Source organism: Chelon labrosus (genome assembly GCF_963514085.1).
Source record: "Chelon labrosus genome assembly, chromosome: 7".
NCBI classification, from domain to species: Eukaryota; Metazoa; Chordata; class Actinopteri; order Mugiliformes; family Mugilidae; genus Chelon; species Chelon labrosus.
Genome location: NC_140343.1, coordinates 29028366 through 29045978, shown reverse-complemented (window position 1 = coordinate 29045978; position 17613 = coordinate 29028366). Strand labels below are relative to the sequence as shown.

The 17613-nt window shown below is 41.3% G+C and overlaps 1 protein-coding gene across 1 annotated transcript in view; it reads left to right on the top strand.

Annotated features, from left to right (window-relative positions):
• Positions 1–17613, top strand: part of adgrl2a (adhesion G protein-coupled receptor L2a) — a 95171-nt gene that overhangs the window by 12750 nt on the left and 64808 nt on the right. The window contains exon 2 of the mRNA XM_084549158.1: positions 7948–8132. Within this exon, the coding sequence (XP_084405284.1) occupies positions 8057–8132 (76 nt within the window). The 5' untranslated portion in view covers positions 7948–8056. The remainder of the gene's footprint in view (positions 1–7947; positions 8133–17613) is intronic.

Sequence of the window (17613 nt, the reverse complement as noted above, 5' to 3'; positions counted from 1 at the left end):
TCTGAGCAGCAGCAAAAAAAAAAAAAAAAATGCCTTTTAGACATTTTCTTTTTGTCTATGGAAAAAAAAGGCCAATATACCTTCATCAGGTTTAACAAGCACCATTACCTGTCAGGACAGTGCTGAGTGAAGATTTAGGGCTGACAAGTGATTGCATTCAGGAAAGACTACACCCACTTCTTTTGTCTGAGCTTCCTGACGAGACACAGTGCTATACCTTGTTTTAGCTTGACATACACCGCTTCCCCTGTCTGACAAAGGCATTCATGCCATCTTTTAGATTGAAAATAGATACGGCAGTGCCGGGATAGAAATGCGCTAGGATGAAGTCGGCTGCACTACATCCACTCCACTGCCGGAATAATGCGTGCGGTATTGCTTTTGCTGTAAGGGTAACGTCCCAGTGCCGTTTTCTATTTTAGTGACGGGTGAGATTGTCCCTTATTTTGCCTGTGTTTGTCCTTCCTCTGAGCCACGCAAAGGTTAAAAGCCTCAATTAGACTGTGAGCCAAGGTTGGCCACATCACATGCACAATGCCCCTAATCTGAAACAATCAGCACCCTTCAGAAATCTTAATATCCAGAAACACAAAATCAATGCTTTCCAAGTTTTGAATTTTTAAAGAGCATCTGTTGCTTTCTTCTACAAATGGAGAGCCATTTTATGTGGGGTGCTCCATGCAATGACAGGGTGAATACACGTGAAAGCTTCTATTAAGAAAATGGTAAATACTGTATACCAGTCACAAAGGAGAAGATGTAGCTCAACAATCCAATCAAACAAAGAAGAGAAGGAGCTTTTACACAATTGAGATGTGGAATTTTGCTAAATGGGCTATGACACAATATCAGGATTCCGCATTCAGCAAGAGCCAAGGACTTACTTAATGACACATCTTTCATTGAAGGTGGACTTAAAACACCCCCCTCCCCACCCCCTCCCTGTTTTTAGCCCCGAAGATAATTGCTCAGTTTCTCCTTTGTTTCTTCTTGCTTAGATGAAGAAAGACATAGATAAATTGCTTATTTTCCCGCTTGCTCTCCTTCCATTTTAAATGAGTCTCTAACAAGTCATTTTCTCCGTTACCTTCTTCATGTTTTGTGATGCTGCCCACTACCTTAAAAATTAATCATCCTGTTTAATAACGCCTCACGATCACAGTGCATTATTGATGGTGAGGTGTTTAATAGAAAGATGGAGCGGAGTTTTTCACCATTCAGCTGCTCATTTTAAAGGTGAGGGAGGAGGAGGGTCACCAAAGCTGCTTACTGGTGCATACCCAAGTAAATAAAGTGCATTATTATCATAAACTAAAGCCATGGCTTTTGCATCCAAAAGGTCTAGGTCGCTTTTTTTGCAAACAAACACGTTTTAAATGAGCGCCGGCTTATACACAAACACAGAAGCTGCACAAGCTGCATAGTGTTTTTCTGTGAATGTGACACCACTGACCACATCTCTGAACTCTCTATTAATTTGTATGTTCACCATAGTGCAGTTTCAAACGTGCAAACATGAATGGCTCCGGCTGCTTTCCCCCCAGCAGCTGTGTGTGGCGGTGAACGTGCATCCCTTCGTGTTTCTGCATGGCTTTGCTTAGATACACTGTATTATTTTCACACAAATGGAACAATGATGAACTCACGCTGAAACTGAGTAAATGAGTTTGGACAAGAGTCAAACGCTGAGCCTAGTTTGTATAATACACAGTTTATTCGGTCTAATTTTGCCGCAGCAAACTGGATCACAAAGTATTTATGTGAACTAATTTGACTGCATTTCTGGACAGGGCCGTGTTCACTACATATTGTGTGCATTCTGTGCATTTCAAGGTGAATCACACTGTGTCAAGGACTTATTGGACTTGATTGGCAGGTACTATCACCATGAGATGGCCATATAATGGCAGGGCTCCCATTCCTGACCTGCCTATTTATCTTGCTGTATTAATGTCAGCCTATTAATTCCTAAGCGGAGGAACATTTGGCAAAGACACCGTTTAACAGCCTGCCTGAATCATTCTTATCTCGCCAGACCTGAAAGGAATAGTTTTGTGCTATCAGCAAGTGGAAATGACATTTTGAAATTTCATTCGAGATAATCCACTTCACTTCCGGATAAAACATCAAAATTAGAACAAAAAAATGTATGGAACCTGTATTAAAACTTTGTTACCGTGACAAATCATCCGGTTATAATCCATGTGGACAGACAGGTGTAGGTATCTTTCAGCGTTAATAGGATTTTTGTTGCATTGCTAAAGTGATTATGAGGCAATGGATTTAATATATATTCAGGCAGATGGCGATAGCACTGAGTGCCAAGTAATACAGCTGAAAAATAACATGCAAGCTCATAAAAAACATATTACATTTTATCGCATTTTAAAGTACACCTGAAATACTTTTTTTTCAGATTTTTTATTTTTTTTACAAAGCATCCATTTTGTCTCTTCAAATATATTGATGCGTTGAACTGTTCCAGGGCCTGGCTCGCGATTGCTTTATTTAGTAGCCATATGCCTTGACCAGTGGGGAGTACTCTAATCGATTAATTGAGTGGCTCATAAAAATGATGAATGGTGCAAACACTAAGAGCAATGAGCATGACAAGCACCACGCTTAAGTCACACGCTCTGGCTCTCTTGCATCCTACTGTATTTTCTGTGGACGTCTGGCTTGCATCAGCGCTGGGTAATGAGTCATTTAATACGAATGTTATGATGCACAAACGTTAAAAGCATCTGACTCCTTTACAGTGTAACGTGAGTCCCAAGAGAACACCTGTCCTTATTAGAAACCTCTGGCCATAATAGGTTTACAATCCAAGTAACATTTCTTTTTTTCCATAAAAAAAGCATCCTCACACTTTGTTTTCAAGTCCCCTGCTCCTTCAACCGTCTCCCACCCATTCTCCCCGCCTGCCGCCTATATCAACCCCCTCACCCCCAGCAGTCCTGTTGCGCAGCATGCATGTTTGACCTGGTATTTCACTGGCTTAGCTCCTGTCGGGGTCAGGGCCTCCGTTTGGGGCACCAACAGTCACACAGTGTTTGGCTGGGTGTCATTCAGCTCCTCTGGCCCTGTGCTGCTCTCAATCATTCCCTCAGTGAAGGGGTCAGCCTCTGATTCCTCCCTGCCCCATATCTCACTCAGTGGGGCTCTAGACTCATCTGATCTCCAGCCCAATCTCTCCACTCTGGAGTGTGAATTTTCTGATTTACGCTTGCAAATTGTACATCTTCAGCAGTGTCAAAGCGGGAACGCAATCGCTTTTGGGAATATATTTCCTCCACAGCTCAGTATTCTGTGACTGAGCCCTCCGTCCCCAGGTATTTCTGTTTTCTTTCCCTCAAAGTGGGCAAGAGAAACAGAGATAACAGGAGTCTTATAGTATGTATGAATTAATGTATGAGGAGACTGTTGGGAAAACCCAATAGAAACCAAATGTGTTTCCCTCATTCAACATGTGGTGGTCTGTTGGTTTCTGATTTCCATTTCAGTGAATCTCTGGCCCCATATTTCCCTTCCTTTGCATCTCTCTGATGTTCTGTGACAATTAACATCCCGGCTCTTTCGTGAGGTTTGTTGAAAGCTCAGGGGCTAATTCAAGGGTCAAGCAAGACTTGCAAGCTGTCAGTCTTTTATTGTAATTCGAGTCCCCCTCCCCCACTCAGGTTCTTTATTCCGTTAACCCCCCCACCCCCCCATTCTCCCAGACCTCGTTTCATAGAATGGCCCAACTCTTCTTCTATTCTCCTGTGGCCCTATAACAGCTAGAGAGGGACAACCAGGAGCTTTGTCTAAGCAGCCCGACATTCTTTCACATCTGCCTCTTGTTTTCAGACCCCCGCTGCATTTAAATTTCAAACTGTCCTTTTCAATCATCCCTGCTCCCCTCCCCTCTAATAACCCCCTTCCTTCCAGTTAAGTAAGCTGTTTTTATCTTAAGAAGACCAATTGCTCATACAATTCACAATTTTGTCACCCAGTTGTTGATTATAAAGCATTCTGTTGTATTGCGCATATATCAAGCACACATATGTTTAAAACCTCTGGGCCCACGCCCCTGTGGCTTCTCCGTTTCTCAGAGTACTTAAACATCTGTCTGCAATGACTTCATATTTAGCCAGAACAGTATGATGCCTGTTGACACTTAGGCAATCTGTGCTTAACAATCACAGAACATTCCCTTGGACGTGCGTTTCATGAATTAGAGGCACCCATGCTGGCGATGATGCTCTTCATCGTCTGTACGTCACCTGCATGTACACCGATCAGCCACAACATTAAAACCGCAGACAGGAGAAGAAGATAACATTGACCATTTTGTGACAATCCAATGTTCTGCTTTTGCAGGTCCAAAAGTTTTGGACCTGGCATTTATGTGGATGTTACTTAGACATGTAGCACCCACCTAGACCAGACCAGACACCCCCACCCCATAGCAATGACACTCCTTATTGGCTGCAGCCATCCCCAGCAGGATGCAGCCTGACACAGACACACACACAAAAATGGTTTAGGAACAACTCAAAAAAACATGAAGAACAGCACAAGGTGTTGACCTGGCCTCTAAATTCACTAGATCTCAAACTGATCAAGTATCTGTGGGATGCCCTGAAACAAGCCTGAGACAACTGTTTTGGAGGCACAGAGACCTATACAGTATTAGGAAAGTGGTCATAATGTTAGGCCTCAATGGTGTACACTCCGAGACGTCATCAAAAACAATTTTTACAGACGGCAAAAGCGGGCAGGAGTTCCCGCCCAAGCCGAGGAGTATTTAAGAAGACAGTCAGTTTCTGTTAGGAGATGGAGGAGAGAGAAAAGAAACCTCCAGCTGAGAGGGGAGACCTCAGCACGTTTAATGAGGAGAGCGGTAGTCAGACAGTCTCTCTCCAGTCTGCGCCTTTGGTGTCTCAGCATGTTAAACACTCACAGCGTGATACAAAATATATTAAAGTATAGGACTGTTATCATCGATTTACAGAACACCCATCCCCATGTACTAGGGATCTGCATTTTTTTTTTCTGTGGTGGGGGGTCTCAACTGCCTCGAAGGCAAAACACTTTAAAGGCATCTTTTGTCTTTGTTTTCACATTCTGACACAGGAGGTCTGTTGAGCATGCTGCCTCTTCCTTACACTAAGCAGCGATGACAGGAAAGTAAGAATAATCGTATTGATTCAATGCCGCTATCTCAGAGTGAAACTCATACTAATAGTTTGTTTACATATGTAAACATGAACACCCTCTGCCACCAAATATGCTGAAACACATGCTTTTAACTGGCTGTGGACGTAATAATAAAGTGCTCAGGTACTTTTTATTTGCCAAAATACTACCCTGAGACAATAGTTAGAGGAGACAGTGTGATTAGATTTTTCGGTGTCCTATTGATATATATAAACAAGCTCAGGGAAGAGCAGTTAATCCAGTGTTAATCTCAGCGGTGAAGGGAGCTGTGAGCAGTTGAGCAATTCAGTTACTTTCAGAGTAAAGCATTATCATAGAAATGATCAGACCATAACCAGGCTATGTTACTCACATCAAGGCCGTAAGACGTGTAAGCCCAGCACCAGCCTCTGTACTTGTAACTGCACTTGGCATGTATATCTAGCAGTTTGTGTGTTTTGAATCTGTGCACGCACAGCAGGGGTCACAGAGTGAAGCAGATGCAAAGTGGGACTACATTTGATAAAAAAGAGTGACAGGCCTAGGAAAGCCGGGAACATAATTCATTTTTTAGAGTGACAGTGAGATGAACTGAATTGAAACAAGTGTTACTACTGTCACGACAAGGGAGAGATTCCGTGTGTTTGTGCTCTGTACAGTTATGTTAAAAACAACTATCACCAATTTTGTCTCCATTTTCCATCACATTTTTCCTTATCAGTTTGCACATAGGCAAATTTAGTTTAGCTATTAAACACCTTAGTGTAAAGTGTTGTATTTTTAACTGTGAACACGTGACTAGAATAAATCTGTATCATTGTGCATAACAATAGAATGATTGAATGAGATTATCATCATCCACATCTCAAGACATTGCAAACACATGTGTAATCTAAGTATTGTGACTGAGCAGTCAGAGCTAAGACTCTTTAAGCCTATATACTAACTATACAGCTTTATTGCGGAGACAATCAGCTTAAGGTCTCATTATACTGTATGCTCTTTGAGTGCAGGCTGATTATACGTAGACACTTTACTGATAAACTTAATTGGTGCCACATGCCCTGATAAAAAACAAGGCTTAGGTTTTTGTTGGAATCCAATATGTTTGGTCTCTGTGATCAACTTTCATTTGACAAGCCTCATGACTGCATATTATTCCATTGAAACTAAATACACTGTGGCTGCGTGTGTTCTGATCCCCTTAACCTCCTGTAAATGGCTCTAAAATTAGAGGTCTCAGGTGAGGTGCAATGTCACACTAGATGAGGTGATTGTGGCAGGTTTAATTATAACTTTGTTGGCTAATGTGTGCACTCCACATGTTTTCTCACTGATGAATTATTACACCGTCTGAGAACTCACACGAAACAGATCAAAGGCCCTTCAGGCTGTTGATATTCTCCAGTGTGGAGGAGGCACCAGAAGCTGATCTGTGCAGATCTTACTGTATATGACTAACAAAATTCCTCTCTGTCTTTGCAGTGGAGTTTTCTTGTTAGCCTTTAGTATGATGGTTAACACTCAGCCCCTTGAATTTTAACTACCAGTTGCAGGCTGCAGACGCAGAAAAAAATGGAATGTTGTTTTTGAATGTGCTAAAAAAAAAAGAAAAAAAAAAAACAGTTTCTAATGGGGCCCTATGTGTCTTGTTGCCGGAGTGATGCCATATCCCATGGTGAATGTGCTAATGGTTCATGGGAGTGAGAGGACTGTGCTTAGCCCAGCCGTGTAAACACACAGACAAAAGGGAGCCGTTAGTAGTGTGAAACGCATGCCTGGGCGCGCAGGTAGGCATTAGGTTTCACCCTACACAGCTCCAGCACTGTATCTGTGTCAGGGAGGAGGCCATTTGCTTTTGTAGCGAAAGAGAGCAAAAACAAACATTCAGACTGGTACTACAGAGACAGGTATGGATAAGGTGGGGAGGGAGGAATTCTGGTTTAGAGAGATGTAAGAAAAGGGCGGGGGAGGGAAGGGGCTGGAGAGATAAGGCGGTCAGTCACAACACAGAGAAGGGACCATTTGCCTGGTAGTGTTTGCTTGTTTGGCTTGGGCACAGAGGTGGAAAGAGTGCCAAAATATCAGTCAAACTGAAGTACTGTTACGTTTCTATCTCTGCTTTAGTACAAGAGAAATTCTATGTGTATTTAAAAATGTATTCCGGTAAAGGTGACTTTCCACATTTGATGAAATATGATATAATTTTTTTTACTCTGAGGCTCAGTCATCTGGAAGCTTTACAGTATACAGAGTAATTTCTTTGAGATCACAAACATAAGTGCTATTGATCAGCATGACTCCACACTGAGATGTGCTACGGGACAGTAAAAAGAAAAAAACTGTTTTAAAATTTAAAGATGCCTAAAAGGTATAAACTCTTAGAAGCAAACACAAAAAGTAGATAATGTTTGCATCCCTTGATTAGGGGGTTACGAGGAGATGGGCAGGGCGGGCCTCTGTTTGACGACAGCCCTGGTCCCACCCCGCTCCCCCCTCCCTGCCACTGAAATGGTTAGCATTGAGATGCCATTAAGGGATTTCCCTTCTCAGGATTATTGGGGCTTATTTCAGTAGCTTGCGTAGGTTTGTGGCATTTCACAGCTTAAGGTTTGTCACATTTATGCAGTGGAATGTATATACTTCATCAAGTGCCGTGTGACACGGATGTTACGGGTCGATTCCTCTGTGAGGACGCGCAGACACAGAGCTCACACGTGGACTAAATTTCATCCCTAAAGTGAACGTCTCTTTTGGTCTGCTCCACAGGTGAGAGGATCAATGATGAGCATCTCTGAGACCAGGTGGCTTGGACTTTTCTAACCAGAATTTGTTAGTCGCAACACAAACCTGCCACAAACCGTCAACACCAGGCACCATGGCATGCTCCCTGTGGAAACTACACACCTTCTGCTGGTTTCTCATCACCTTTGCCCAAGTACACTCCACAGAGGGTAAGTTTTAAAAAAAAAACTTGTCTATGTTGTCTCTAAAAAAACATTCTGATTTGTTATGATGCCAGTATTTTTACAGCACCTTTTGAGTGGGTGATGTTTCAGACTCACCGAAAGCCAGTGCCAGATTTCCTTTTTTGTTGTTGTTGTTGTTGTTGTTGTCTTATTTAGGAATATAGCATGAACGGTAAAATTGTGGCTTAAGCCAAATCTGCTCCTCTGAGTGCAGACATTGCTTGTGTAAGTAATGCAGCTTGGAGGACAGTGGGCACAGGCGGATGGGGGATAATCTTGAGTGGTTTCATTAGTTGGTAAATTGTGATTTGTCTGAGATTTTCTGCTTGAAAGCGTCAGTTGTTCCCAGTGGCATCAGAGCTGGATCCATTTGTAAATTCCTCGCTAAAATGTTGTGTCTCATGGCAGACACACACAGATTTCACACCTTGAAAAATATAAAGCCCGAATGTGTTTTAATCATACTGCATTTAGTTTTGATTAAATCACTCTCAGCTGCATCGTAAGATTTATGCATCCAAGACATAACTTATAAATCCTATCCTGCACATATTAGTGTTTAATCACAAGACTAGAACTACATTACTTTAGAGGTTTGATGATTGGATTTAGAATAAACCAAAGCTGGCATCTTTTTAGAGCAATATAAGCAGAGCCGTAACAGATTTGGTTCATCTGAGCCAACTGTTGAAGCTCTGGCCAACTGTTCACTCTACCTGCTTTATTAGATAAAAAAACAAAACAAAAAAAAAACCTCAATAATGTAGGATTACAGATTCAACTTTGTAGGTAATGATTTTGCAGGATGCTTAATTTAAAGAGAAGCAAGCCACATTGGCACAATATGTAAAACCATATGTGTCTCTTGTCCATCATCTGGGTGCTCTTTGATCTTATTCATACTTTATATAGTTGAATATGAAATCTGAAGACGTACTACTTACTATCAGAGTAAAGCATGATACTATCTGTATAGACTCACTTAAAAGTGACTGTGTGCAATCATGTGTTTTCCGTAAGTGTCAGCACTTTGATAAAACATCTCCTAAACCAAAACCTCAGGCAAAGAGCAGTTTCAAGACCTATAAGTAAATCTATTTAGAGAGCTAGAATGATGGCTACCACCTCAGAGGGTTTACTTTCAATGTTGCAGAGCATCCTGTGTTTACCGGGTGCTTCTCACAAATCGGTCGAAAGTGTGTACAAGACGGGAAGCCAGTGAGAGATCTTCACGTACCCCTAATGGTTGTTTAAGAGCCGTGACGCGCCAAGCCAATGGTTCCCAGTTTGCTGGTGTCAGGCGGTTGGTGAGCGTCTGCGAACCCTGGTTTTTGCCGTACGTCCTGACCTCTGATGGTGTCTTTTTAGCCAAGTTTGCATGTTGAGAGATGTGTCTCATTGGAGGTTCAGCTTAGCAAAGCATTGTACGATGAGAAAACATGTGACGAAAGTAAGCAAATGGTGAGGTCAAGGGGGCATACACACAAGAAGAGTTTTTCATCTTCACTTGAACATTTAAATGCATGAATATTTTCACAACGACATGGTCATGTCGAATGAATAATGAACTGTAGACCAACCGATTAATATGACTGAGAAGAGGGCAGCTCTGTACGATGGTTTGTAGCTTTTTCTACACACCTAGCCAGTCCTAGCTCTTCTGGTTTTCCTTTTTAAGGACTACTGCTACCTTCAGGTATAAAGAGTTATTTCCTTGCATGCAGGTGCAGAATGTACATCCAAGCTGGCCATTAGCTTTAGTCTTGCAGTGTGTTCAATGTAACTTTTTGGTTCAGACACAGACAACATGAGGCGACATCACAGTCGGCATTCTGTGGCGGCAGTTCTTTGATGTCGGTTTGGTGTGTCTAAGCCTTAAGGCCTCTGACACACCACTGTATGGTGTTACCTCTGTGATAGTGTTAACTGTAGATGTTATGAGGTGACACATACAGTAGCTAGTCTATACCCTTCTGCAGTCAGAGATTAGGCTTCATAGTAGATGAGGAAATACCACGCAATGCTAGAAATCATGGGAACAAATGGCCAAACGCAACAAAGGAACAAGCCCTTTTATTATTATGGCATTTATATTGTCATTCACCTTACCCTTTCATTGGTTAGCACACACACACACTCACCTCCTTCCCTTTTCCCATCTCAGTCTCAGAAATCAGTCCAGAAACACTTCATTACAAACGATATCCCCAAGTAAACATGCTTCATTAAACCGCGTCTACCCCTAATATCTTTTTAATGCATTTTTATAATTGAATTAAATGGGTTAGTGGAATGCTGTAATAAAGTTTTAAAGTTAGTTTCTTCTCTTTCTTTACATCTGAAGAAGAGATATAGACTTGGCTAAGACTGAAACTGTGTTCTTCTTTGAACTCCTCTTATATACATTTCTCACCCTCCGCTGGTTATGTGTCTCTGTTAGTCTGTATTTTCTCAGGTGACTCACCAAGGCTTTCATCCCCTATTTCCCTTATTTTCCTCCCATCTTAACCATGAAAAAATTTGCTTATATGCATCCACAACCCCAGCAGCCCCGCCAGCTGCATTAGGTTTCTAAAATTGATTTGTCCTATTATTTGAATTACGTTAGGGCATAGTGTTCATATCAAAGGAACCCTGAGGCTAAACCCTTTCAAAATTAATCATATGGAATATGTTAAATTGCAGTGAAATACTTGTATATGTAGCTATATGTGTTTATATATACTCTTTAAGTCTTTTGTTTACAGTCATGGCACTACTGGTACAATTACAATATATATTTTTTAATTTTTTGTAATAGCTGTGGTTTTATTTATTGTGGTTGTTTGAAAGTCTTGGAATATACATTTCAGTACTAGCGCATCCTACCCGTTAGATGAATTATAAATAAAGATAAATAGCTGGAATTGTTCAGATATAAAATACTGAAACAATAACAACTCACTCAGATCAAAGCTTACCAGCTTTAATCTGCAACCTCTCTATATATAACTATTTTAACTGGCAATCCTAGTGCAAGAATGTTTGAGGAATGTACCATTTAAGACAATTTGTAGACAGCAGTTTTTAGAGGACATATAATGTTGTTTGTGGAGCTATGATATGCATGCTGTAATTTGTTCATCCATTTTAACAAAATGCAGCAACAGCGTCGACTTTGACATGGTGTAAGTAAGTTTGGAACAACTCAGAGTAAGCGTTCAGTAGACATCTGGAAAATGCTATACAAGCTCGAGTTAGACCTATCGGCCTCCACTGAGCAGCCAACGAAAATCTTGTTGGACGAAAGCTTATCTACGAGCCGGCTGACCGCGCTAATACAACCCTAGCATTCCTACAAAGTAACCATCGCAACAAGCAGAAACTTTCCAGTGGAATCACAAACTCCACCAACGATAGAAACATAGTGTTTTTAACATCCTTAAAATGTATCAGCTTAAGCAAACATTGGTCCCTTTTGCAAAGTATTTCAAAGTAATGAGTTGGGTTGTGATCAATACCACAAACATTTATTTATTAACAGAGTTATGTAGGAAGTACTTGGGAAGTAACTGATATCTTTTTCTATATCCTTGATATTGTTTTGCATCAACTCAAGTTTGTCCTCTGGCATTCAGGATGGATTTTCTTTTAGAGCAGCAGGTTTATTTCTTTTAGAGCAGCAGGTTTATTTCTTTTTGTCCTACTGGTGTCCTTTGTGGATGTCACCATAGAAACCTACCAGAAATGAGGTGAAGGTGTAATTTAAGAGGTAATAATATATATATATATATATATATATATATTTTTTTTTTTTACCAAAAAAAAAAAAAACTGCTATGATTTCCCTTGCAGGACATGATTAAATGGGATCACATGTCTTCCAAAATAATTTAGTCGAGTCTGGTGGGGTTGAAAGGATTTGTATGTATCAGCAACTGAATAACAATTCACACCTTGCTCAGCCACATGCTCTCTTCAAAGGCTTTCCCAGAGATTGTTAGAATTACAGCAAGGCAGAATTAGAGCGCAGAGAAAGGATTCTATGTCAAGAGGAAGGGAGGGTAAAGTTTGCAACATGCTGGACGGAGTTCCAAGAATGAATTAGTAGAAAATGTGTCTGTGTTACATTTCTCTGGAATTTATCTGGTGGTGATGCAGCTCCTCTTTTTATAAACAGACTTACTGTTTTTAAATGAGCAAAAAATAAAGATAAAAATAATACAACCAGTTAAAAAAAATAACACTGCCACTGTATTCACAGAAGAATCTTTTGAGGAATGTTGTTTTTTCTCTTTTTCATGAGATAATTTTACAGTCTGCAAACATTACAATCAGCAAAAGAAATTTATTGAGAGCCAAACAATGTTAAGTAGGTCATGTCAATTTTTGTGTAACAATAATTCAGCAATTCTTTTCTGCTGATTGAGTGTTGGCCTTCCATTTCCATAAAAAAAAAAGCTGTGTTTCAGTTGTAACATGCGGGAGCAAGCCTGACCTGTAGAATTAATTTGCTTCAACGCACCCTGAAACCGCACTATTGTTTCTCCTCTGAGCTTAAAATGTTTGAAGTGTTTGACATTTCTCAAGGGCAACAGGGAAGGGCACCTTTAAAAGTCCCTTTATTGTGCCAAGTGAAAAGGAACACGATGAGACTTAAAGCCTTCATCTCAAAGTCAATGGAGTGAAATAGACAATCATCAAGGTGTGCTGAAATGTAATTACTGGATGTAAAAGCCCAGGGCTTTGTGTGAACCAGAACCTGCAAAAACAGGATCCGGCCCCTCCCAGTACTGTGATCTACTGTACTTATGTGATCTAGTTTACCTTTTAGTTTAAGCATGAAAACATGTTTATACAACTTCAGAATTGGCCATGTACGTGTTTTTATTGGACTTGAAGAAGCCTGTTCACACGGCTTATGCAGCTATATTAGAACAGGCTGATAGGGGTCATGGAATGGAACAGGCAAATCCAATAAGGTAAACTAATATCATACGCCTACTCTGCAACAAGTTGTCTAATAATCCCTCAGCTGTTCATGTTATCTTAAAAGTAATATCAAAGTACTGTCTGTCAAATAAGGATTTGTGGAACCACAGGCAGCCGACCTGTTCTTTTGAAGTACTCATTTGCGCCAGAATTGTGTTCATGGAAAAAGAATAGCATCCCACTGCGTCGCCACACTCCTGTTCCCTGATCACTTAATGTGGTATTTAAGGCACTTTGAAAAGGCCGGCCCCGTAGCTAATTTGTTAATAGAAACAAATAATTTCTTTGGTAATTGTTCTATGAAACGCTTATTTGCCTATTAAGCAAGTTTTTATAGCTTCCAATTAGCTTAATGTTGGAAACAGCACCAAAACTGTTCAGGCTAAAGGGCTGGATTTTTCTCTTGCCGTGTGTGTCTTAAACAACTTCTGATGGTTTTGTCTTTCTACCTCCTCCTTGATGTCATCCTGGTTGTTTGTGGCAGACTGCGGAATCTGGCTTCCCGTGGAGCCAGGCAGGCGTGGGGCCTGTGTACGAAGGCCCACCATGCTGTCATGTCTCTTTCATCGCCAGCCAGGCTTGGCCAATAAGGAGATAAGGAGACAATGACAGGGAGAGCAAGCAGTGGCAAGGTGTAACCACAGCCCCTGGGTCTCCTCCCTGCCGAGTACTTCAAATCCTCATTAGGATTTTCAGCAAAGGAAGGAGGGATTTTCTGGATTAGGGCTTTGTCACAGCTGGCTCCAGGTTGGTGTTTGTCATGCAAAAGCATGGCGGGGCATTGACATCATGCCACCCTCTTCCCTCCCACCCAAACACAGACCTTCACCTGGATACTGAGGCAGATAAAAGATGTTCCACTAACCCAAAATGTCTGAAACTCATAATTATTAATTCACTGCCCTTGCCAAAGGTTTTTAACGGCTTTCTGGTGGCCCGCGTTCAGTGTCTGTGGGTTTGGGCTGCTGCATCAGCACTCTTCTTAATGGTTATTTATGCAGAGATAACCTTGGGAAGCATCATTAGTTTGTTGTTTGCTGTTGCTATCCATAACTCATGCTGAGATCCCGGCCGTGACACTGATGCTGCAGTTCAGACGGGATGCCGTGTTTCAACTCCAGTTGCTTTTCCTCAGTGTCTCTGTTATAGTTGGGTCACTAAATTGTATTACATGAAGTTCTTTGTCCCTTCATTTTTCACTTATTTTGAGTCTGAGTTTTTTCTCTCGTTACAACGATAAGGCTATTTGTCTAATCTAGTCATGAGTCTTGCAGACATCTCCCACAAAACAACAGGACAGTGTTTCTTGACATGTTGCTCAACCTCTAACATGGTCCCTAATTGGGTTTCAGAGTTGTCTAGGAGAATGGTTCAGCGTGACAGAGCTGCAGATACGGTGTGAAACCTACCTTTTCCCATCATTCTCAGTGCTGATCTTTGTGGATAATGGGCATTCACACGAGTCCCATGAGACACTTGCTGGGTGGGATCTCAGGCACCATAGATTAGTCATCTACCAACATGTCCCTAACTGTCTGTATTTTATCGACATGCTTTGTCTCACTTTGTTCTTGCCCTGGTAGAATCATGTGGGTCCCTAACAAGTATATCCCAAACAATCTACAAAACATGTTGTCATAACCCGTTGAGCCTCTCCACTGATTCCCAGCTGTTTGAAAACAAATATCACTTATCAATCTCCAGTGCAGTGGTCTATAACAAAAAACCTTTTATTCATGGAACATTTATTGTGTTGTTCTTGTGTTGGTTGCCTCTGATCTGACCGTGGCAGATGTGACGAGCAGTATGTGGGCATCTTTTTATAAGCAGGCTTCAATTTGTCAGAGCTATGCCCCCATTTTGAAAGTTTCTGTTTGCTCCTTTGTTCTTTGTTTGTTACTTATGTCTTAAACTTGGGTTGGCTGCAGGATTCAATGAAAAGGTTCTGGTATATGTAGCAAAGAAAGCATTCTGAGAAAAGACCTAAAGCTATCCTTATGATGACAGAAATAGCACTGGCCTCTTGGTTCTTTAATATTTTTATGTTGCTAGGGCCTGTGTGGTGGACATCAAGGACGGCAGACAGACCTCACGCAAGGGCTGCTGATGAAGTGCTGTCTGGAAGGGGTGGATGAGGAGTATGTTTTTCATTACCCAGTGTACATGCTATTTCAAACGGGTACCAGCATGTACACCTTGAGCCAGACAAATGAACGAGCTCATCCGGTCAAAGGGCAAATGTAGCTTTGTGTCCCGCTTGCCACTGTAATATTTTGGAATTTTAAGGTTATTAGACTGCAGCATTCAGGTCTCATGGCAGTACTCAACAGTTATCTATATAGATTTGAGCCTTTTCTTTAAATTAGAGACCGGTGCCATGATGTTATGAATGAACCTTTTCCTTTATGCAGGTTTCCTTCTCGAGGTGAAATACACGTATTTATCAGTGTGCGCAATTTAGACCCACCGCACCTCATGATTTCAACAAGAGCTTCTGAGGGATGAATGCATTGAAGTGGCCTTGAACTGCTATTTATGAAACCATTAACTCATGCCTATTCCATAACAGCTGAAATACCTCATGTAAACAACAACAGTCTGCAGGTGTTCGAGGGGTGCGTAATCATGCTTTCATTGTGAGGACACTGTTGAAAGGCAAGTTCGCGGGAAAGTGTGTCTATGGTTGGGATGTAATGCAAAGAAACCTGATTGCAGGACATGTAATGACAGATTCTGTTAAGAGACCATAATATATACAAAGGATAGTGATATCACGGATTTTACAGTTCATGCTCAAGAGTCAGATGTAAGATATCCCTGTTTGCCCTTAGAGAAATCCTCTTTGTCCTCTTGCTATCAGTCCTGATTTAGAGCAGCCATAAATCCCAAAGAGGCTCCTGTAAGCGGGTTGTGGGGGTGGTGAAACTACGCCCATAAATATAAAGGATTGGGAACCAGGACCTCTTGAAAGAACTCTGAATGGCCATTTTTGAAGCAGCACATTCAGTATTCTACCTCTTTTTGTCAAGATCGTGTAGCGTGAAGTTTATTTGTCTGAAGCAGCTTGACCCCAGGCTGCTAAAATATGCTGTAGTAAATAATGATGCTGTTTATCATCATTATTTAGCTGTTCATCATTTACCCACTTTTCTCGGTCCTCGTTTAGAGGAAGGCAGGACGTGGTGGTTGACTTGCTGTCAAACCTAACACATGCCAGCTCAGGCCATTTGTGCTCTGGCAGATCACTACGACTTGACCGCATGTGACACAGCTTTTGACCTTGTGAGTCATAATGACCACTGAGTGCATTCAAGTGTCAAGGGCTTGCCCTTCTGCTTCTGAGACCCACTTTTAAGTCAATGATTAGCTGAATAAAATTGTAATCAAAGACAGATGCCCCCTCTGGAAAATGTTATAAATCCATATCAAATGATGTAAGTAATTTTGAATCATCTCCTTTAAATATATAAGTGTGTCTTTTATAATACTGACACAGCTCAGCTGGAGCGTTTGCTTAATAGTTGCTCTTGTGCCCTAATTTCCATCAACTACCCCTCGCAGTCACTAAATTATTTTTAAATAGCCAACAAGCAATAATTAAGGCTGATAAACATGAGAGACGTCTGATAAATCCTTAAATGAGAACTTCAGAATGCCCCTGCTGTGACATGCAAACGGCTGGAAGAGGGAGAATGTAAGGAAGCAGGCCTAGTCTTTGGACCTGATTCAGATGAGGTTAATCCAAATCTGAAAGTTTCTAATGAAAATAATGTTAGGGTGGAGGGCTTCTTTTTGAATGTCAAAACAATCACTTCACTGGAGGGAAAAATATATGTGAGACAAAAAGTCATCAAGATAATATTCAGCCTCTGGATTTGATTGAATGGCACCCAATAAATCCTAGATAAATTGAGTAAAATTCAATTTTAACTTTCTTTACAAGGGTTAAAGGGATGCAATTCTTGAACCACAGGAAATCTGAAAATAATAGTCCCTCCATCAAAAGAAGAAAACAAAACTACTGTTCCTCTTGTGTTGCATTTCTGAGATAAGTACTGTGTAAATGTTCATAACCTTGAACAAGGCCTATGTAGATGAGGAAAAATAGCATTGAGTCACATAAGAATCTGCCTAACCTAGAAAGTCTCTGGTCTAGTCTGAATAAGAGCTGCATAAAGAATTCAGTTGGAGCAGCAGTCGTGTCATCAGGGCATGACTACCCTGTTGGTCAGGGAATTTAAATGCCAGGTGGGGGTCAGTTGAAGCACCGGCTGAATAATGTGGCACAAATGCATACACATGAGAGCCAATCTTGGGAGGAGGAACCACTGCTGTGGTCTGGTTGAGGAAGTGCTCTCTGGGAATGCAAACCAGGCAGATGGACCCTTCTCATTTGTGTGTACTGCCACTGGTGACCCATTGGGAAATGCTTCTTTATTGAATCGAGGAGCATCAAACGCTTCATTGGAGCAGAGAAAGAAGTCTGAGCTACCCA